The 24,481-nt window shown below is 26.1% G+C and overlaps 2 protein-coding genes across 4 annotated transcripts in view; one reads left to right on the top strand and one right to left on the bottom strand.

The window, feature by feature from the left end:
* LOC117171286 (apolipoprotein D) overlaps window positions 1-2,609 on the top strand; it is a 25,878-nt gene extending 23,269 nt beyond the window's left edge. Inside the window, exon 4 of the mRNA XM_033358435.1 lies at window positions 2,287-2,609. Within this exon, the coding sequence (XP_033214326.1) occupies window positions 2,287-2,443 (157 nt within the window). The 3' untranslated portion in view covers window positions 2,444-2,609. The remainder of the gene's footprint in view (window positions 1-2,286) is intronic.
* A 17,339-nt stretch (window positions 2,610-19,948) lies between these two features.
* Window positions 19,949-24,481, bottom strand: part of LOC117172191 (peripheral plasma membrane protein CASK) — a 638,537-nt gene continuing 634,004 nt past the window's right edge. For 2 of the 3 annotated variants that reach the window (XM_033360031.1, XM_033360028.1), the window contains one exon: window positions 19,949-20,163. In XM_033360031.1, the coding sequence (XP_033215922.1) occupies window positions 19,984-20,163 (180 nt within the window). In that variant the 3' untranslated portion in view covers window positions 19,949-19,983. The remainder of the gene's footprint in view (window positions 20,164-24,481) is intronic. The other variant, XM_033360030.1, reaches the window with a different exon arrangement.

The raw sequence follows: 24,481 nt of genomic DNA, 5'->3' as shown, positions 1-24,481 counted from the left end.
ACTCGAAAAGCTTTGGAAAATGGTTCACAAAAAAAAATAGGCACGAAAAATCACTTTTTTTTTGTTTAAACTGCATTTTGGGATAATAAATAAATTTTTTGAGGAATATCATTGGCACCGTCGGAAAGAGGAGATCTTAAGCATTAAAAATATACGTGTCTCAATTTTTTCTAGTGTCGAATAGTCTTAGTTATTGGCCGTCGAAAAGCAGTGTACCGGTAGTGGCGTTTAGGCCGTTTAAGGGTTAATATCTAAACCAAGAAATATTTTAATTTAAATAAAAACCCGTTGAATTCAACCAAAAATATGAATTACTTTCATGAAAATAGTGAAATCCTGAATAAAAAAAAAGATTAATTTTTAACTAGACAGTTGCATTTTTAATCCAAAAAGACCAAAAACTTTTAACCAAAAATATTTGGATTTTCTTACTGGTTTCTATTAATTTAGTTCCCGTTTAAGTAAAAATAAATTAGAGGATGGGAAAAAGGGGAAGTTTTTTTAAAAAAGATGAATTTTTAAAAAAAGGGACAAGGAGGGAAATAGAGGAATAAGTGTGAAGTCTAAGAATGTTTCTGTGGTCCGAAATTTTCTGGAACTACAATAAAAATATTTTTAATTCAATTTTATTTCGTTATTCTTAAAATTTAGGAATACAAAAATCTTCTTTGCGGGATATCCAACGATTCATAGGAACAAAATTCAAGGTTTTTTTCCAGGTTTTCCAATGAAGTGTCTGAAATCTTTAAAAACTATTTTGAAATCGCTTTTAATCTTTTAAATTTAGTTTGATGTCCCCTTTTTGAATCTTCGAAATTCTTGTATTCTTTTGAAATCTTCCTGAAATTTCTATGAAATCATTGAAATTTTTAGGAAATCTTTCTAAAATCTTTTCGTTTAAAATATTTGAAATATTTTGAAATCTTTAAAATAATTGAAATTTTTGGCATTCTTGAAGTCTTTTTAAATCCTTATGAATTCTCTGGGCTATTTGTGAAATCATTTAAAAGCTTTGAAATGTTTGGAAATCTTTGAAATTCTTATGAATTCATCGTAATGTTTTTGAAATCTTTCTGAAATCAGTTGTATTCATTGGAAACCAATGAAGTGCTTGAAATCTTTGAAAAATATTTTGAAATCACTTTAAATATTTTAAGTTTAGTGTAATGCATCCTTTTGAAATCTTTGAAATTCTTGCATTCTTTTGAAATCTTTATGAAATTTGTACGAAATCATTGCAGTTTATAGAAAATCTTTCTGAAATCTTTTGGTTCAGAATTTTAAAAATATTTTGAAATCTTTAGAATGATTTAAATCTGTTAAAATCCATATAAATTCTTTTGGATATTTGCGAAATCGTTTAAAAACTTTTAAATGTTTGGAAATCTTTAAAATTCTTGAAATCTTTATGAATTCATTGTAATATTTGTGAAATCTTTCTGAAATCTGTTGTATTCGTTGGAACCCATAGAAGTGCTTGAAATCTTTGAAAAATATTTCGAAATCGCTTCAAATCTTTTAAATTTAGTGTAATGCATCCTTTTTAATTCTTCGAAACATTCTTTTGAAATCTTTACGAAATTTGTACGAAATCTTTGACATTTTTCAACAATCTTTTCGTTTAAAATCTTTGAAATGTTTTGAAATCTTTAAAATGATTGAAATCTGTTAAAATCCTTATGAATTCTGTTGGATATTAGTGAAATTATTTTAAAACGTTTAAACGTTTGGAAATATTTTAAATTTTTGAAATCCTTATGAATTCATTGTAATATTTGTGAAATCTTTCTAAAATCTTCTTTATACTTTGGAAGTCATTGAAGTGTTTGAAATGTTTGAAAAATATTTCGAAATCTTAGAAAAATATTTGAAATTGCTTTTAAATCTGTGAAATCTAGTGTACTAAACCCTTTTTTAAATCTACGACGTTCTTGTATTCTTTTGAAATCTTTATGAAAATTCTATATCATTTTTTTAAAACCATAAAATCTTTGAAAACTTTTGAAAGTATTAAAATATTTTTGAAATGTAAAAAATTTTTGTGAAATTATTGAAATCTGGTATACACGCCTTTTTCGAATCCTTAAAATCCTTGAAATTTTTATGAAATGTTCGAAATCTTTGGAAAATTGTTGTAAAAGGAAATAAGAAATACCTCATTTCGTTTGGACATTTGTAAGTTTAAAAAAAAACTGCCAGTAAGCTAAGAATTGAGTAATGCCCTTAAGATGTGTTTTTTATTTTAATTTTAAGTTCTAATCTTATAAATTTTTAATTGTTTAATAGGTACGATGTGGATCTGGAATATATGTTTCCCATGGAACAAAATAATTGTACAACGCTAGAGACGGAAGCTGATGTTTTAGTACCGCCTCTGGAACCTGATAAAGAAAATAACGAACGGAGAAGGCATCCCCTCAAAGGAAAACATAAACGATCCTAACTCAAAAATCCTAAATAATCACAAAAAAACTACCAAGGCTGTGTAAATATTGTACTAACGACAAACTCAATTTGTCGAACACTTAAAAGGGTCGAACAGAGAATGTCAGTTACCTCTTATTGTTAAAGACTTTATATTGATTTTTAATAAATAATTTTTAAATAAACTTTACATAATATTGCTTTCTTATCCATGTATTTACTACCATTTTAAAAAATTCGATTAGATTGAACAATCTTGAGAATTAAAGAAGATAAGGATAGCAGAAGTGACCTTTGGGCGTTTTTATCTCGAACCAGTTTTTTTTTCCCAAAAAAAAGTTCATCTAACGAATCATGAAAACAGTGGTTTTCCCTATCAGAATTTCTCGAGAGTGAAACAACTCCTAAAAATGCGGCTTATCTACTAATTCTCCGGGTTGTATAAAAATACTGTCGATAACATAAAATTATGGTGGATTACTGCGCTTAAACAATAATCACGTTAATTTTGAATCAAGTAAAATAAATTTTTAATGAAAATGTTGAATTTGCTACTGAAATGATGAGCTTCAAAGCTAAAAGTTGAATTTTTAAACAAGAAAATTAATTTTCTATCGAAAAAGATGATTTAGAAAAAAAGACATCAATTTTCAACAAATGAGCTGAATTTTCAATAAATGAGTTGAATTTTCAACTAATTAAGAATAATTTTTAACCAAACAGATGAATATTCAACTAAATCAGATAACAAAAAAGGACTTTTTAAGAAAATGTTTGATTTTTCTGCAAAGTAGATAAATTTTTTACCAAAATAGATGAATTCTTAATAAAAAATGTAATAGTTAATATTTCAACCCAAACAGATTTAAATTATAAATCAAAAATAGTTTAACACAGCCAAAAGACAATTTTCTGCCAAATAATTAAATCCTTAACGAAATAAATAATTTGTTAACAAAACAGTTCAAACAAATAGTTCATCTTTCCAATTAACAAAATTAATTTTCTTCCAAAATTATAAATATTTAGAAAATGTAAGCATTTACAACTAAGAAAGACAAATTTTAAGCAGAAATTACATAGGCAAGTTTTCAGTATAAAGCATCATCTTTAACGAAAAAACAACAAATTTTCAAGAAAATTGTTAAGATCCCATCAAAAATTTGCAATTAAAATCTTCAAAGTGAAAACTAAATTTTTAACAAAGTAGTTCAACTTTCAACCAATTGTAATTTAATTTTAAAATGGAAAAAATTTTCCGTTAAAAATGAAACCAAACCATTTTCAACTCAAATCATGAATTTTTAACCATAAAACTTATTATTTTAAAAAATAGCTTTTACTAAGTAGTTAAATTTTAAACAAAAAGAAATAGAAAAATTCACATAAAAATGGATTAGTTAATTTTTCAGTTCAAAAATCAGAAGTTTAAACCAAAAAAAGGAACTTTTTTGCAAAATACAGGATTTTTCAACAAAATAGTAGAATTTTCATCTAGAAAAGATCAATTTTTTATCAACAATTTTTTTACTAATAAAAAGATTTTGCAAAAAAATGGTTTAATTTTCATATAAAAGAAATTACTTTTTCACTAAAATGATTAATTTCCAAACAAAAAAATTTTACATAAAGTATTAAAACAAAATATTTGATCTTCTAAGAAAAAAGATAAATATTCTTTCACAATGAATAATTTTTAACAAAAACATAAATTTTCTATTACCGCAGTGAAATTTTCACTAAAAATAAGATCGTTAAATTTTTAGTTCCAAACATTTTTAACCAAAAATCAAATCATTTTGAACAATATAGTTAAATTATTAATGAAATTATTTTTAACTAACTTTAATAATCTTTAAATAGAAAACTTCATTTTTAACAAAGTATTTCACTTTTCAAATAAAAAAGATACATTTTGAACTCAAAATGGAACACTTACATTTTTTAACAAAAAATATGGCACTAAAAAACAATATAAATATAAATTTTCAAGCAAACCATTTTCAAATAAAATTACGAAGCTTCAACCATAATAATGAATTTTTAACAAATCACTTTAACTTCAGCGAATTAATAGAATTTCCAACTAACAAAAATCAATTTTAATCAAAGGATTAAAATTTTTAATGAAAGAATAAGACTTTTTTGTAAAAAAATTTTTTTTTTAGCAAAATAGTTCATTTATCGGCCAAAGAGATGCATTTCGAAATAAAATGATTAATTTCCAACAAAAAAAAAACATTTTTGACAAAGCAGTATAAACAAATAATAAACTGAGCTTCCAAGGAAGAAGATTAATTTTTTCCAAAAAGCCGAACTTTAAAAAAATAGATGAATTTTCTACTAAGATAGACAAATGTTGACCAAAAATTACAATAAAGCTTCAGTTTGAAACATTTATTTTTAACAAACAAAAAATTTTAACAACATATAGGTAAATTTTCAATACATATATTTTCAACTAACTTTAAGAATCTGCAAAAATAAAAACTGGAATGGTTAAATGTTGAGTTAAAAAAAAATTGCATTCAAAGCGATTTTCAATCAAATCATTTTGAACTAAAATTAAGAATCTTTAACCAAAAACCGAAATATTTAATAAAAACAGTTCAGCTTTCACTCACGTACTTGAATTTTGAACTAAAAAAGATACATTTATACATTTTCAGTTAAAAAGGAATTTACAAAAAAATTGCAACAAAATTGTTAAAGTATCAACCATACATTTTCAAGTTAAATCAGGAATCCTCAAACAGAAAATTTTATTTTTAATAAAGAAGTTAGATTTTTAACCAAGTAGTTCAAATTTCAACTAAAAAAGATAAATTTTCAACGAATAGTGAAATAGTTGAATTTTTAGTTGAAAAGAAGGAATTTGAAACAAACAAAAACCATTTTTAAAAGAAACTTTTAAAGTTTTAGACAAAAAATTCTCAACAAAATTTTAGAATCTTCAAACAGAAAACTGGATATTTCACAAACAAGTTCAGTTTTCAACCAAGTAGTCGAATTTTGAAATAAATAAGATATATTTTAAAAGAAAAAAAAGAAATTTTTTAAATAAAACTGAAAAGTTAATTTTCAATTAAAAAAAAGGAATTTGCTATAAACAATTTTCACGAACATAAGTAAGTTTTTAAACAAATGATTTAAATTCTAATTCAAGAATCTTACACCAGAAAACTGAATTTTAAATAAATTAGTTCAATTTTCAACCAAACAGATGAATTTTCAATTTATATTATTAATTTCCAACCAAAGAATAAATTTTTAACGAAAAGAAAGTCCAAAAAATACGAAATTTTAGAAAATTAACTAATTTTCAACTTACAAAGACAACTTTTATCCGAAAATGAAATAGACAAAATTTTAATCCAAAACAATAATTTGAAAAAACAAAATTTGCAACAACATATTTAAATTTGCTATCAAATCATTTTCAAACAAATTTAAGAATCATCAACCAGAAAACAGATTATTTAAAAAAAATTTCCACTTTTAATGAATTATAGTTAAATTTTTTATTAAAAATGATAAATTTTCAAGTAGAACCGAAAAATGAATTTTTAGTTAAAACAAGTTAGCTACTAAAAAACGAGTTTTCAACAATATAATTAAATTTTCAACCGAATCATTTGCAACTATAATCAGGAATCTTCAACCAGAAAACGGATTTCTTAATAAAGTACCTGGTTCAATTTTCAACAAAACAGATGTATTTCCAACTCAAATTATTAATTTCAAACCAAAAAATAAATTTTTAACGAAAAAAAAGTAAAAAAAGACGAATTTTTAGGAAATCAATGAATTTTCAAATAAGATAGACAAATTTTCGCCGAAAATGAAATAGTTAAATTTTCAATCCAAAATAATAATTGAGAAAAAACAAATTTTCAACAACCTATTTAAATTTGCAGTCAAATATTACATTTTTAAAGTAAAAAATTTGTTTACTAAAAAAAGAATTTTTAACAAAATAGTTTAATTTTCAACCGAGGTGATGAATTTTCGACTAAAATTATTAATTTTCAACCAAAAAATAAATTTTTAACAAAAAAAAGTTAAAAAGGCAAACTTTAACAAAATACATGAATTTTCTACTTAAAAAGACAAAGTTTCATCAAAAATGATATAAAATATTTGAAATTAAATATTTTTAGTACCAAACATAAATTTTTAACAAGAAAAAAAAATCATTTTTAACAAAATGGTTAAATTTTCAATGAAATCATTCTCAACGAACTTCAAGAATCTTTAAACCGAAAACCGAATTTTTAACAAACTAAAAAAACTTTCAACCAATTATAGTTGAATGTGCACCTAAAAAAACAATTTTCAACGATAAACGGAAATTGAAAGGATTAAATGGGATTGTACAAAATAGCATAAGATTATTACAGAGAAAGTGGGTTGGGAAATCCTCCTTACAGTGGATAATGATTGATAAAAAAGTAATGAATGTAAAAAATTAATTTAATTAAATAAATATTCAAGACAAGAAAAATTTAATAAACTAAAAATAAATTATTTTAAGAATATTTGCAGCATAAAATAATGACTATCCACTGTAAGTTGCTTCGAAAATAAGAAAACTAAACTTCATTACTTTGGGCTAGTTTTATTAATTCAATTAACAACGTGTTTATAATACTCTTCGTCTCTTCCTCTCGTTTATAATCACATAATCGTAATGAACTGTTATTGTTTTTTTAGACCCGTCGTCATCCCACATCTTATCCTAAATCATCCACTTCTAAAGATACATCCTTTCAGCAAAGAAACGCCCCAAAGTTTCTCAACTTGTCCAGCAACACATTTTCATGATCCGCACTTCCGAAAAAAATATTTCGGTATGCACTTAAAACTTATTTACTGGATATGGCATCTACAACCGATAAGAAAGATTACAAAATCACTTATGATTGGTTGTTCTTTTGTTTATTTTATTCACCATCACTCACACAACAATCTCATTTGGGTGGCACATAATGTCCATTTACACATTCATTCCGACGGGCTTAAATTGCTAATAAAATTGCACTAACGCTCCTGATCATTCAGTGATCTGATGATACACTCCACCTAGTGCAAGTGACGCCTGTTCAGAATCTTCATATTCCAATTACCAAAACGCTTTCCTCTCTAAAAAATACCCAACGACCCTTGATTTAAGGCGCCTGGAAATTATTAGTAAATTGGTGAAAATTTTCATAAACTTACCGTACTGAAAGAAGATCTGCTTGGTTCCGCTTTTGAGCGGACTTTACGACAAAACGAAAAACTGTCATGAACTTGGCCAAAAAATAAAAGTGGGCAATCGGTAATTCCGGTAAGGATGGTACACAGAGAGAATTTAAATAAAACCGTCGCGCTAGTTGTGAGAGCGTCGCTGCACTTCGGTTTGATGTGGCGTCCGCTCCAGATTCAGGGCACTGGTTATCCCGAACTTACGGAGATCAGCCTCTCCGAAATGTGGGTCCTATATTTTCTTAAGCTTCCTAAGCGCGGAACTGTGCGCCATGCGCAGCTAGTGCAGAACGGATCGACTATATTCATGATCAAACGATTCGGCCTGTTCGGGGTAATGGTTCTCCCGAATCAGTGGAGCCGTCCTACCAAACAGAAGTGGCGCTGTTCACTGTGTGATTGGCGCGACAATTTTACGTGTTGAGTAAACGGCTCTAGCAAACTTATCTCCATTTAGTTTTTTGTTTTGTCGTTGGGTTCGCCCAAAAGCAGAACCGGCATATCCTCTTCCTCCGACATGATCAGTAAAAAGCATGGTAAGTCAGTAAAAGCCGTTTTTTCCAAGAAAATCCTATTATTTACTACGTGGTGCCGCTAATAGGGCGCATTTTCCCTTTAAATTATTACATATTCATAATATGTAATCTAAAGGAAAAATGCGCCATTAATGAAAGTTTATAGTTTATTTGTAAAATAGAGTTAAAGTGTCATTCAGTCAGGTTAAAAAGAAAAATGTAATATTTTAATTAAGGTCAGTTTTTCTTGCATAGTTCTGAATTTCACAAAATATTATTGTTTACTGAGAGAAAGTTTCGAAGTGCATATTCTTAAAAGTTTTCTATTTTTTAAAGTGAAAAATATAAATAACCGTATTTTCAAATTAAAAAGCAAACTGTTTGACAAAAAAATCATTTTTTTTTTGTTGAACTCAACTATTTTTGATTAAAATTTTATCGGCTGAAGTTTCTTCTCTTTGGTTAAAAATTTAACTATTTGGTTGAAAATTTGTCTTTTATTTGTTTATGTTCTATTTTTTTGTTGTTAAAAAGTGATATTTTTTGTTTGAAAAATTACATGCTTTGTTAAAAATTCGTCCTTTTTGGTTCAATTGTTGGAGATTTATCTCTTTACTTTAAAATAAACTGTTTTGGTGAAAATCAGTTGTTTTTTTTTCATTAAAAATTGATTACGAAAAATGTAATTTTTTCATTTTTTGTTAAAAATGTACCTCTTTTGTTTGAATTTTAACCATTTAGATGAAAATTTATTGAAAATTCGTCTCTTTTGACTGGAAATTGATCTTGATGCTCAACAATTAATATTCTTGGTCAAAAAATCATTTTTCGGTTAAAAGTTTAACTTTTTTAAAATTCGTTTCTTTTCTCGACAATTGATCTTTTAGTTCGAAAATTCAACTATGTGTTTGAAAATTGATCCCTTTTTAAAAAAATAGTCTTCTTCTTCGCAAGTTAATTCATTTTGGTAGAAGATTAATATCTTTGGTTGAAAATTACAATACTTTTTAAAAATGTCATTACATTGTTGAAAATACTTTCTTGTTGGTTGAAAATTTAATTTTTTGGTATCTTGAGATCAAAAATTTATTACTTTTGGTTGAAAATTTAAGTAATTTGTTCAAACCTTCTTTTTTGGTTTCAAATTATTTTTTAACTGAAAATTGAATTATTTCATTTTTTCTTAATTTTTTTGTTTTTGTAAAATAAATTTCTTTCGATAAAAACGAAACTCTTTTATTTAGCTTTTTAAATATATTTTTTTTACCTTAAAAATTAAGTATTTTATTTAAAATTCCCCTTTTTAAAATTTAATTTAGTATTAAAATCTTTTTCGATAGGAATATCAACTGTTCAATTTTTCGTTGAAAATTTATCTTTTTTAGTAAAAGTTATACTAGTTTGTTGCGAAGTAATTTTTTCTTATTGAAGATTTATTGCTTTAGTTGAAAATTCATCTCTGTGGCTGAAAATTCAACTATATTATCAAGAAATTCGCTCTTTTTGTTAAAAATGAATTTTTTAACACAGAAAATTGAACGATTCCATTTTTGGTTAAAAACGTTATCTTTTTTTATAAAAAATTTGAATTTTTTCAGTAGACAATAATGTTATGTGCGTAAAATTGCGCAATACGCAACAAAAAGTGACCAGTAATAAAATATTAATTTTTTTCTCTCTTCAAACTGAATGACATATTATTTTAATTTATTTTGCAAATGAACTATACACTTTTATTTATAATTTGTATAAGAAATGCGATTTTTCATCTATCAAATTTAAATTTACGCACAACAATGGTAAGTCATGAAAGCAAAAACAGACGTAGACAACTGTTTTATCTACTTTCTTCTCAGATAAATTAAAAAATACTTCAACTCATGTGATGGTGGTGTTATCATGGTGCCGCGAATTTTTTCATTTCGATTATTACATAAGAAATATAATTTTTGCGAAAAAGTGGGTCCTTACTGGTTTTTTCTATTCTTTAGATTATGATTATGAAGACTGATTTACCGATGATTTCAAGAGGCCTCAAGCGAGTATGAGGAGAGGAATGAGTGTTTGGAATTTCGGATTCTGAAGGAAAATCTCGTAAAGCACTATTTTTGAAACAACGTGCCTAAAAAATTCTGTTCAGGTTCACACTCTCCTTAGTATTGCCAACTTCCTCGCTCTTTTCCCAATTGTTTTAATATCTTACCTAAAAGTTAGAAAAAAATCGATTACTTGAAAATACTATAAATTTCTAATTAATTGGACCTAATGATCGATTTGATTGATCAAAGTTGGCAAAACTAATCAATCATTCCCAAACTTGAACGCATTCATTCCGCCATTCCTACGGGTTGCGTATTCAAATTTTTATTTAGACTCCTAGTAATTCAGCATTAATTAGTTACACAATTAATTAATTATTTTAATCCTTTAATCGATCGATCAATCATTTAACTATTCGTTAAATCTCTGTGTACGTGGGAGCGCTTCTTTCTGTGTTGAGTCGTTAATTACTTTTTTAAATAGCTGGTAAACTATCTATTTATTGAGATTGTAACTTCATAAATATCCCATGTAACTTTTTCGTTAATGCTCTTTGTACGAGGGTAATTGCGAACCGAGTGATTCTATACTTGTTTTATTGCGCCTTCTTTACAGTGTTCACGAGTGTGCATACGTATATCAGTCTATGTTTGGGTGTACAAGTCGCAAAGCTCAACGCTTTGCGATCCCAGTCACTAATCCCATCAGGAGAGAATTTTTTATCGGGATGATCATTTTCGATTATAAATTTTAATAACATAATTGCTTAAACCTTTATGGTATGTTTTTATTTCGGGCAATTGGAACTGGGGCTCTAGCGCCCTTTCGAAAAATTGAAAATGATGCAAATCTTATTTTAAAACATAAATTTTTCACGGTAAAGAAATAGGTGATTATCTATTTGGCCGGTACATTTTCCAGATTTCAACCACCATTTTTTTTTTGACGAGACAATATCTGCTGTTCGGTTTTTCGATTTTTAAATTAAAAATTTTGAAAATTAAAAAAAAAGTTATTTTTAAAAAATATGACAATTTTGGTGTATCTACAGTTTTTAGTAGCGAACAAAAATAAAAAATAAAAGAATAAGGAAATTATGGTGCAGTTTAGAATGTTTTGAAAATGGGCCAAATTTATGTTTCTTGGATATGTTTCAATATGTCAAGTTTCCTTTTTTTTAATAAAAAATGACCGTTTTAATAGAGGGGAAAATGCTCGTTTTTTTCTGATACAAAAAAATATGTCGCCTTTTGAAATAAAAAATTTTTTACTCTGAAAACTGAAAATGTTTTATTGTTAATTTCAAGGTGGAAATTTATTATTTCAAAATTTAAAATAGAGCTTAAAAAATTATCATTAAAAAATTTTTAGTTCAAAAAATCAATCATTTAGAAATTTATACATATAAAATGAAAGCTTGCCATCATTTTCAAATGAAGAATTTCAAAATTAACTAAATGAATAAATTTATAAATTTAGAAAATTATGTCACTTTCCAGACATTTTAAGAGATAAACATCAAAAGTAAAATAATTTAAAAAATTTACATCAATAATTTTTTATTAGAAAATTAATTATTTCAATTTTAACTTATTTCAAATTAATAACTGTTCAATTATTAATCATTAATCGAAATTTAACAATTTCATTCACAAATGAGAATTTTTTAATGCAACGATTCAAATATTTTCTATTCTTTCAATTTCAAACCAGTCAGTTAAAAAATTTTTAGTTTTAAATATTTCGTTTATATTTTATTTGTAATTCATAACTTATAATTGATTGTCAAATATTGTTAAATCATAAAAAATGTTCTTTTTTCAATTACATTTTTTTTTTATTAAATGAGTTAATATTGAATATTTCAGACCATCATCAATTATTAAGGCTTTCAAATTGAAACAGTTTAATTTGGAACAGATTCAAAATCGTCTTTTAAAACAAATTATTCTTCAATTTCAATGCACGCAATACTGTTCAATTAAAAAAATAATTATTTAAATTAACAGTTACTCAACTTAAAACGTTTTTTATCAAAAAATTTAAATATTAAGCGCTTTTAATTGTTTGACTCTTCAAAACAGTATTTTAAAATTCTTTAAATTTAAAATAAATGCTTAAAATGGAGAATTTTTAAGTAAAATATTTTAGAATTAAGAACCGTAAATTGAGTGATTTCATAATTGATAAAGTTAAGAATAGAATTTAACATTAAGAAAAGGTGAAATCGAACTTATTTAAAATTGCTCTGATATAAAATGTGTAAAATCATTGGAAGCATTTTTCCTCTAAAAATTGGTAAAATTCCTGGTCATCCTGAAATTTTTTGAGATGTTTGATGCATTCGAAAATCGTTAATTTTACATAGTTTTTTAAACAAAGTGAAAAAAAAATTTCTGTAGAAGCAAAATAATCGTGTATTTAATTTTTTATATTTTTATTGCATTTCTATGACAAAAAATATAAATACAAAAAATTTTCCAGGAACTTGTAACTAAAAGGATTTTTTTTTAATTCTAAAAAATTTGAATTATCAGATTAAAAACATTGTCTAACCAAAATAAGGCTTTGTAGATAAAAAGTTAGTATGGATAAGCATTTTTTAGGATGTAAACAACTCAACCAGAAAAAATAGTTGGAAAACAAACCGGCCTATTATTTATCTTTTTTATCATTTCCAAAAATTATAGGCTTATAAATTCGTTATTTTAATAATAAATCAATCCGCAATTTTCTATTGGTCCTAATCTTTATTAATTAATCTTATTATTTTATTTTATTAATTACCGGTTATCCCAAATTTTAAATTTCCCAATTATAAAAAGAAATTAGGAAAAATTAAAAACAGAAAGAGTATATAATAAATTAAAAATTGATAATAATTAGAAAAATTCAGTATAAAACCGATAAATTCCTTTAAATTTAGAAATAAATGTTTAATTGTGGATAAAATTATATCAGTTTTAGCACAATTTCCTGTATTTTAATATAATTTTGCTCTCCTTGGGATCATTGAGCTCAATATGACAAAACAAAATTATTCAGGGCGGGGGGGGGGGGGGGGGGGGGGGGGGGGGGTATGGAAAAGGAAGGGTGGATGCATGACTCTCGAAGCACATAATCTGATCAACAAAAATAAGAACACGCTCTGCAGTTATCGAAGGAAGATAAGGACCTCGTAGATAATAGAGTTCTAAAGATAAAACATTTCCAAGAACGAGAAAATTCTCCAGAATTAATATTCTATACATATTTTCAAGTAAAAATAATATATTACTTTTTCTAGAAAAATCCTGCAAATCTCTGCACATTTAAAAATATCTAAGAATAACATTAATTCAAAATATACAGTTGAATGTTTCATTATTTAATATTCCAAAATAGTAATAAAAATTTTTTTGTTAAAAATTGGATAGTTTTACAAATAATTACACATTTTGAAAAAAAACTGGACTTTTAATTTATTTATTAATTAAATTTATTTTTAGTTCTTAAAAGACTTCGAATATTCGACTGATTCTGAATTATATTAAATCTAGATAAATTTACTGGAATTTAAATAATATAATCTTAAATTAATGAACTGCGAACTCACCTGGGTTGACTATAATTGACTAGAATTCACTGAAGTTCATTCAAATTCTCGAAAATCTTAGAACCCTATGAGACTGTCATTGGGTTACCAGTTCTAGTTTTACAAGGGGAGTTTGAGGTAATTTATTTTTTATTTGGATTCATAAATTTATTTAATAAAGGACCTTAAAATTAAAATGGTGAAATTTCTACGACTCAATATTCGGCTAATATCAAGAAAAACTATCACGTTAAAAAAATGTATTTATTTAATCATTCTTAAATAAGAGATTGAAAGAGAATGAAATTGTATGAAAAATACAATTTTTCGTTCATATTCTTATTTATTATGTAAAAAATTTTCAAGAAAAAGGTAAAATTAGCAAAGTTCATAGAAAATAAATATTTGGTGAAAAAAATTCGAAAACGCGAGTTTTTCATTGGAAGTTAGAATTAAAAATGTTTATTTTTGCATAATTCTAAATAGGTTTTGAATGAAATTATATATTTAAATATTTGAATAAATAAAATGCAAACAGCTGGAAACAAAACTCAAAATTTTTGCCCCAAATATTATTTTTTTATTAAAAGTTTTTATTTATTTCAATAATGAAATATTTCATAACACAAATTATTATTTTAGAAACTTTAAATCATAAAGATAATTTTGCTTATTTGATTATTGCATTTTTAATAAATAAATAATATTTTCAAATGAAATTTAATTGTTCAAATTCGGGAATTTTCTAGTTCAGATAGTTTATATTTCGCCCGTTTTTCGTTGGGAATCTTCTTTTTCGGTAATTTTAAAATACGTATAAAATTTCAAAGAAAAGGATAAAATTATTAAAGTTCATAGAAAATAAGTATTTGACGAAAATATTCGAAAAAGAGAGTTTCGCATTAAAAGTATATATTTATATATCCCGAATTGGAAAAGTCGCGAATGATAAAATAATTTTTTGTGAGTTTAAAAATACAATAATCAAATTTTTTCCTAAAAAAATTATTTTTTAATTTTAAGATAAAACTAATAAGAATTTATTTCATCCAGAAATATACATATTTTTTCAATGAATGTCACTTTAAATTCAAACAATAATTTCAGCAACTTTAAACAATAAACCTTATTTTTTATAGTGAAAATTGATTCTTTTATTTTTAATAAATAAATAATATTTGTTAAGGAAATTTGATTGGTTTAAATTCGAAAATTTTCTAGTTTGGATATTTTATAATTCGGAATTTTTTTCGTCAGGAATTATATTTTTCGGGACTTTTCATATTCGGTTATTTTATAAACTGTGAGGAATTTTATTTTTAGGGAATTTTCCAATTCGGTAATATTCTAAACTGTTCAGGAATTTTATTAGTTAGGAATTTTCCAATTTAGGAGTTTTATTATTAGGCAATTTTTTAGTTCAGATATTTCATAATTCGGTAATTTATTGTCGGGAATTTGATTTTACGGTAATTTTTACATTCGGTAATTTTATAAACTGTTCCGGAATTTTCTTATTCGGGATTTTTTTTAATTTGGGAATTTTCTAGTTCAAACATTTTTTAATTCGGCAATTTTTTGTCAGGAATTTTATTTTTCGGTAATTTTCAAATTCCATAATTTTATTAACTGCGGAGAATTTTATTTTTCTGGAATTTTATGATTCAGGAATTTCATTATTCCGGAATTTTCTAATTTAGGAATTTTATTATTGGAGAATTTTTTAGTTCAGACATTTCATAATTCGGCAATTTTTTGTCGGTAATTTTCAAATTTGGCATTTTCATAAACTGCGGGGATTTTTATTTTTCCGAAATATTTGAATTTGGCAATATTATAAACTGTTCGGGGATTTATTATTCCAGAATTTTATTATTCAAGAATTTTATTAACCAGAAATATTTCAATTCGGGAATTTTTTTAGCTCAGATATTTCACAAATTGGTAATTTTTGGCTAGAAATTTTATTTTTCGGTCATTTTTAAATTCGGAAAATTTCTAAATTTTAGGGAATTTTATTTTTTGAGAATATTTCAATTCGCTGATATTATAAACTGTTTAGGAACTTTATTATTGAAAAATTTCCCAATTCAGGAATGTTATTATTCTAAACTTTTATCATTCAGGAATTTTATTATTAAGGAATTTTTCAATTCGGGAATTTTCTAGTTCAGATATTTCAAAAATCGACTATTTTTGGCCAGGAATTTTATTTTTTGGTAATTTTCTAGTTCAGGAATTTCATTATTCAGGAATTTTCCAATTCTTGAGCTTTAATATTCAGGAATTTTTCAATGAGGGAATTTTATAATTCGGGAATTTTCTAATACAGATACCTCATAATCCGGAAATATTTGTGATAAATTTGATTATTTACGAATTTTCCAAATCAGGAATTTTATTATTCGAGAATTTTATAATTCGGCAATGTTATAATAATTAAGAAATTTTATAATTCAGGAATTTTCTAGTTCAGATATTTCATTATTCGGCCTTTTTTCGGGCCTTTTATATTTCGGTAATTTTCAAATTCCGCAATTTTATAAACTGTTGGGAATTTTAATTTTCGGGATTTTCAGTCGTCCCGGGGAAAACTCTAAAGTCCTTTTTCTCTAAAGTGGGTAAATATTTGGGCCTAGGAATTTCGCAATTATACTTTTTTTTTCACAATTTCACTTTTTTCACAATGTTAACATTATTCCCAAAAATTATGAATCCAAACAAGCAAAATTAAATTTCCATAGAAAAAAAATATGTCTCATAACGAAAATTCGGCAATTTTATTAGCCAATTATGGCTCGATCGAGTTTAACAAACTCTGCCTCGATAAAACAGTGTTCCCGAAGCTTTTTCACAATAAATGTGAAAAATTTAACTGCAAATTTGAACATCGTGCCAAGCGATATTTGATTAAAGTTTTGTGAAGAAGAATAAGAGCTGGTAACCGATTTTAATGCGTGATCTGCGAAAGTGTAACGAGAAGCGCTACGTACTCGAAGAAGCAAGTGCCTAGAGTCTAGAATTAGATATCAATAACCGTCGCCTTTGGGCTAACAGATTTTGTTTTTATTGCGGTGGGTTATTTTTTGCGATTGGGGCGACTTATAAAGTAGAGATAATAGATTAAGGGCAGCTCTCGTCGTTGATAAATGTTCGGAAGAAGTCGTTTCGTTCAATCACTTTTCGTACGACCTTGGGGATTTTGCTAATTTAGTCATGATCCACCTAAAAGTGCGTTTTTTCACTCGAAGAAGTAAGGGACCGTCCATAAACTACCCTAAAAATTTCGAGATTTTTAAAAATAATGAGTAATGGAAATAAAATTAAAGTTCCAATGTATTCACAACGAAACAAAAAAACAAAACTAAACATACGCAATTCTTTGAAGACAGTTGAATTAAAAAAAGAGGTTTATTTATAATAAAAAAGTTATATTTTCGATCGAAAAATATGAAATAGACAAGATAGTTGAATTCTTATATCGACAAACATAAGTTTTCAAAAAAATAGAACACTTTTCAATTTTAAAAACTTACATTTCTATGGAGTAATTAAGTTTTTAACCAAAAGGGTTGAATTTTTAACAAAATAGTTCATTTTTAAATTATATTTTACTTCTCTACCAAATTGGTGAATTTTGAAAACAGAAAAATGAATTATTTAGTAAAGACTTTAATTTTCAATCCGAAAATATGATTTTTCAACAAAAAACTCAATTTTCTAACAACTAGTTCATTTAAGAAAAAATTAATTTTCTGCCAAAATAGTTTAATTTTCAACTAAAAAAATATAGAGTTTCATCGAAATACAGAATTTCTCAATAAAAACCATAATTTTGTTTTGAATATTTATATTTTTCAGCAAATAATTAAATTTTCATGAAAAAAGTAAATTTTCAACTAAATAGTTTAATTTGAAAGTCAAAAAGACGACTTTTTTTTAAGACAGTCGAATTTTCAACAAAAAAAGTCAATTTATAATGGAATAGTTGTGTTTTCGACAGAAAAATATGATTTGAAGAAAATAATTGAATTTTTAAATCAACAAAGATAAGTTGTCAGCAAAATAAAAAATATTTCAATGAAAAAGTTAATTTTTTTCGGAAAAATGGAATTTTTAACCAAATAGTTGAATTAAAAAAAAGTTCATCTTCAAACTATATTTTACTTCTCTATTAAACAAAATATTAATTTTTAAGAAAAAAATCGATTTCCTACCAAATAGTGACATTTTTTTACAACAAAATTAAATTTTCTGCCAACATAGTTGAATTTTTAACCAAATAGTTGAAATTTCAAACTTAACAAAGATAAATTTTACATAAAATACACGATTTTTCAATAAAAAACTTCATTTTCTTCTGCATCGTTAAATTTTTAACCAAAATGTTGAATCTTCATCAAAAAAATTTATTTTCACTCGAATAGTTATGTTTTAAAGCCAAAAAGACGGATTTATTTGAAAACAGTCGAATTTTCCACACAAAAAAAGTTAATTTATGATAAAATAATTTTATTTTCGATTAGTGTAGTTTTCTGTCAATTTGTTGAATTTCAAATATAAAAAGACAAATTATCTAAAAAAAAATTGAATTTCCAACACGCAAATACGATATTTTTAAACGAAAAAGTGAATTTGCAATCAAAGAATTTAATTTTTATAAAAAATAAGTTATCCTCATCCAAAGTTTTCAATTTTTAGAAAGTGGTTTAACTTTGAAATGAGTAGCTGATTTTTCTCCCAAAAAATATTTTTATTTAATTTCCAAAACAGTTGAATTCAACCAAAAAAGACGAATTTTAAACAAAATACTTCAATCCTTAAAAGAAACAGATTTATTTTCAACTAAAGAGTTGCATTTTAAACCAAAAAGGATTAACTTCAGATGAAAAACATGAACTTTCTAAAAAAAAATTAATTTTCGAAAAAATACACGAATTAGTTGAAATTTCAACTAGAAAATATCAATTTTTAACAAAAACACGAAATAGTTAAATTTTCAATTAAAAGAATAAATTCTTAACAGAATAAAACGAATTTAAAGAATATTAGATTTTCAACCAAAGAGGCGAAATTTTTAACTAAAATGATGAATCTTGCAAAAAAATCTTAAAAGAGTTCCGCATTCAACCAAAAAGTAGAATTTTCAACCAAAAAGTGAATTTTTCAACTAATAAAATTAGTTATTCACAAAATAGATGAATTACCGAAAAAAAACATGAATTTTGAACCAATTCTTTGAATTTTCAACTAAAACAGATAAATTTTTAACCAAGTAGTTAAATTTTGAAGGAAAAAATATGAAATTTCAACCAGAAATGTAATATTTGAATTTCCACTTTAAACAATTTTTATTTCAACTAAAACTAAAATGAATTTTCAACTAAAACTGTCACAAATTTCCAATAAAATAGCTCAAGCAAAAATAGTTGGATTTCTTTATTGGGTTCTATTAAAGTATTTTGTATTTAAATGAAAAAAAGAAAGAAAACGGAGAAAAAGCGAAAGTTTCTTGAAAACAGAAAAAAAATCTTTAAAGCAAGGAAAAATAGAAAGAGTGTGAAGTCTGAAATATGAAACTGGTGTTCAAACTTATCCAACTATCATTGAGCTCTTCCGTTGTAGAGGCATCTTCCGTAAGATTCGCAGTCTTTCTATAAATTATTCCCGTTTCCGCCTGTATTTTTTTGTGCGACCCCTTCCCCTTTGAATGATTAAAATAGTTCATGGACAGCCCTTAAATTTCGTTTGCGAATCGTGGGAAAATAGAGAGCTTCTTCTAACAGTCGCGAGGCTCTGCCGATGCCATCCATCGTACATCACTCACCGTGTCTCTGAGGCATCAGGTTCTCGCTATTTGCACAGACACGCAGTTTTGAGTTCCAGCGTTACTGATAGCCTACTAATTAAATATTATGAACACGCGGCCACAATCACACCCGAGTCGTTTTATCGTCATCAGCAGCAGCTGCAGCAGCAGCAGCGGGGTTGGCTGATGACGTTGTTTGATTGGTCTAGAGTTAAGATTCGTGTGCCCCGAGCACCGGATGTTGACTTCGATGTATCCACGCGAATCTCGCCGACGCACAAGTCGTAGGACTTTCGATTTGGCATCTACTGCTTGCCTCTCGATGAGCCATTGCAGTCGGAAGTCAAGATCGAACGACTTGGCGAAATCCGCTGTCAGTAGACCCACGAAACTGGCACCCACTGTGGCGTTGTGTGCACTCGCTCGATTGCCGCCTCCAGTTGCGCGATCGTCTCCTCGATGTCGTTGTTCACGATCGTCAGGTCGAAGAAGTGGCCGTATGCCTGCTTCAACATATTCGACTCCTTCGCGAGGCGCTCTAGACTTCCGTCGTACTGAAAATAAAACATATTTTTATGACACACGCATCATTTCAGCCCCCCTTCAAAGCCTTTTCAAAGCGGGGCTAAAGCTCTACTTTTTACTCCCTATACAAGGAGAGAAACAGCAAGAGATTAATTCATGGAGCTGCTCCTTGATCTTATTCCAGCTTTGGTGCAAGAACTAATATCTCGGAACAATTGCTTTTAAAGCAAGGGCCATTGATCTAACAGCAAGAGATCCGAGATCTTAATTCTGGCGCCAAAGTTAGAATAAGATCAAAGAGGAGCTCCGTGAATCAATTTCTTAAAATTTCTCTCCGCGTAGAGTAAAAACTACTTTCTATTCCCTAGATAGCAAAAAGTACTTCTAACTTACTAGGGCATAAAAAGTGACGTCAAAGGTAAATAAATGAAAATTATTCAACTATGAGCTCGCATTTTATGATAATCAGCCCACTCACTGTAAGAAATGTCAGGAAATTTTGGTTGCAGATAAATTAACCGTAATATCATCATAAATTACCAAAAAATTTCATAAATTTCCGGAAATTTATAAACATTTTTTATTAAATTTTTGGCAATTTATAATAATTTACCATAAATTATCTGTAATATTATCACAAATTACCCAACAAATAAAAAAATGTCCAGAAATGTATCAAAATGTCTAAAATTAAATTTTGGGTCATTTGTTGTAGTTTTTATATATTTATCTGTAAAATCACCATAAATGACCGAAAATTTGCTGAAATTTATAAACATTTTTAAATTGAAGTTTGGGCATTTTATGGTTAGTTACTATAAATGATCTGTAAGATTACCATGAATTACCTAAAAATTTCAAAAATGTACGGAAATTTATAAAAATGTTAAAAATTTTTTTTGGGCAAATTATGGAAAGTAACCAAATTTGAGTGTAAAATTACAAAAATGACCGAAAATTTTCATAAAATTCCGGAAATTTAAAAACATTTTTTTATTTAATTTTTGGCAGTTTATGGTAACCTACCATAAATTATCTGTGATATTATCGGAAATTACCCAACAAATTAAAAAATGTCCGGAAATTTATCAATATTTTTAAATTGAATTTTGGGCATTTTATGGTAAGTTACTATAAATTATCTGTAAGATTACCATAAATTACCTAAAAATTTCCGGAAATTTATAAAAATGTTTAAAATTGTTTTTGGGCAAATTATGGTAAGTTACCAAATTTACCTGTAAAATTACCACAAATGACCAAAAAATTTCAACAAATTCGGGAAATTTAGAAACATTTTTTTATTGAACTTTGGGAAATTTATATTAACCAGCACCCTGCCTTGACCGTGTATGTGTAAGCGGTAGTAGCTTTCTTACGATCCGGAGGAAATGTCGGTCAAACTAATCCAACAGATGGCACCACAAAAAGTAGGTCTGTTTTTTCATTGAATTGCATTAAGAAAAAACAATAATAATTAAAAACTTGATGCTGGTTGCAAATAAACAAAAAAGAATATATGAAAAAATAAGAGTAACTATTAGTAATTATTTCAAAAAAGAAAGGGTCATGAAAATATGTAATTTAATATGAATAAAATTTAACTTTGAGATACATTTTGAAAGCAGTTCGAACTTTATATTTTTGTGATTCATTTTGCTCATATTATTGATTTTATTATTTATTAAAGTTAAACAAAATTATTTATTGTTGAAATTATTAATATAGCTAATGAAAAAATTAATAATATTTAAGACCTTAATGACAAAAATATTTAAAACATATACATGATCAGAAGAATTAATGAAAAATATATTACTTATATCCAATATAAATATAATAATAATTAGAATATGTAAGACGACAACTTAAGTTGCAAAGTAAAGAATCTTTGTTCCTTTAAAATATTAAAAATTTCAAGTTCTGAAGGAAATATTTTTAAAAAGTAGTGGTAATTGTAATTAAAATGTTCTAGGAAATCATTTGGAAAAAAGTCAATGACACGAATGATAAATGAGAAAATGGATTTAATATAAGTTCAATAATTTATTTGTTTCTTTATCTTGAAAGCGTTTTTCTCGCTGCATTTAGCCCCTAATAATTTTGTTTAATAATTTAAATTTAAAGGAGATTTTGAATTAAATAGTTTCTGTTTTAAATTAAAGATCATGAAATTTTATAGATCTTGACTTTACGAAATTTTGTCTTCTCAATTTTTTATTAATAATTTTTCCAGTCAAAGTATGAACAAATTCTTATTATCGGAAAATTTTTTTTTTTGCAAAAAGTGATTCCCATTAATGTAGTAATGACATTTAAGAACAAAAATGATTTAAAAGTTTACAATAACCGCTGTGATAAACAATTTTTGTGTCAAAATATTAGAATTTGAGATTTTTCAAATTATCATTTCCTTTAATGGCCAGAACTACTTCAGGTATTCCTTAAAATAATAAATATTTAATAATATTTGATAAAATATAACAATTTAAATTTTTGTAAACAAATTAGATAAACAAGTTTAAAATGTGTGCCCTTTCGTATAGAAATTTTTTTTTGCACTGGAAATGTTTTAAGCTATTGGACGAATGACTGCTAGTCACAAAAATATTAATAAATAAATAAATAATAAATTCTTGTGACGAAATATTTAAATTTAAGGTTTTATCAAATTTAAATTTTCTTTGATGGCCAAGTCGGTGGGTTACTGTCAACAGATTTTGTATTGAGTGATACTGCCAACATTAGGACATTTTTTATGGAAATTGTTTATAAACATGTAAGTTGTTATATTCCACTAAATATGATCAAAGATACATTTTTAAGGAATTTCCGTAGCCATTGTAGCGATTAAATAAAATAAAAATTTTGATAAAACCTTACGTTTGAGTATTTTGTCACGAGAATTATTCATAACAATGGTTATTGTAAACTGTTAAATTATTTTTGTTATTAAATTGAATTTCTACATTAATGTGAAGCACTTTTAGCACCAAAAAATATTACCGATAATAAGACTATTTATTAAGATTATTATTAAATATTTATTGTTTCAGGAAATACCTGAAGTCTTCTTGGCGCTTGAAGGAAATAATAATTTGAAAAATCTCAAATTATAATATTTTGCCACAAGAATTGTTTATAACAATAGTTATTATAAACTTTAAAATTATTTTTGTTATTAAATGTAAATCCTACATTAATGTGAAGTACGTTTAGCAGCAAAAAATTTTACCGATAATAAGACCTTTTGTTAATTTGTTTATCAAATTTGTTTCCAAAAAATAAATGGAATGCTACACAAATTATTTGTATTTTATGAGTCCCTAAAAATTAATTTTAGACAATATAAAGTTTTCCTAATCAGTTATCAAAGCGTAAAAAATTATTATGCACAAAATTTCAGTTCTTCCATGCTTTGAGTAGAAAATGATTAATAAACAAATAGAGAAGACAAAAGTTTGGTGCGTCAAGCTGAACGAAAAAGGTGAATTTTCTCCTACACTCCGTCATGAGTACGGTACGTTTGTTTATAGATTTTAATAGTTTATAGTCTGTTAATTTTAGAAATGAGGTTTGCAATAATATAATTAACTATTTAATTCAAAATCTCGTTTAAATACAAATTTTTTAAGAAAATTATTAGGGGTTGAATGCAGCGAGAAAAAAGCTTTCAAGATTAAGCAACAAATAAATGATTGCACTGTATAAATATATATATATATATGAAATTCGGTTCAATTTAAATAAATATTTACATTATATTAAATAATATTAAATCCACTTTCTCATTTATTAGTCTTTTCATTAGTTTTTTACCAAATTATTCCCTCAATATACAATATACGTCATATATTTTTGATTAATTCTTCTGATCATGTATATGTTTTAAATATTTTTGTCATTGAGGTCTTTAATATTGTTAATTTTTTCATTAGCTACATTAATAATTAAAAAAAAAATTATGTTTAACTTTAACAAATAATAAAATCAATAATATGAGCAAAATGTGAAAAAATATAAAGTTCGAACTGCTTTCAAAATGTATCTCAAAATTAAATTTTATTCATATTAAACCACATATTTTCATGACCTTTTCTTTTTTTTAATTATTTTTGCTTTTTCTTAATGCAATTCAATGAAAAAGACAGACCTACTTTTTGTGGCGCCATCTGTTGGATTAGTTTAACCGACTATTCCCCTCCGGATCGTAAGAAAAAAGAATGGTGGGGGCGATGCATGGGGCTGATACGAGGGTAGTTCAATAAGTCCTTAGAATGACCAACAGATGGCGCGCGAATCGCTCCAAATCATCTGTTTTCAGTCAGCACCACTCCCGACTAGATA

Source organism: Belonocnema kinseyi, chromosome 4 (assembly GCF_010883055.1).
Source record: "Belonocnema kinseyi isolate 2016_QV_RU_SX_M_011 chromosome 4, B_treatae_v1, whole genome shotgun sequence".
Taxonomy (NCBI): Eukaryota; Metazoa; Arthropoda; class Insecta; order Hymenoptera; family Cynipidae; genus Belonocnema; species Belonocnema kinseyi.
This window is presented reverse-complemented; position numbering and strand designations above follow the sequence as displayed.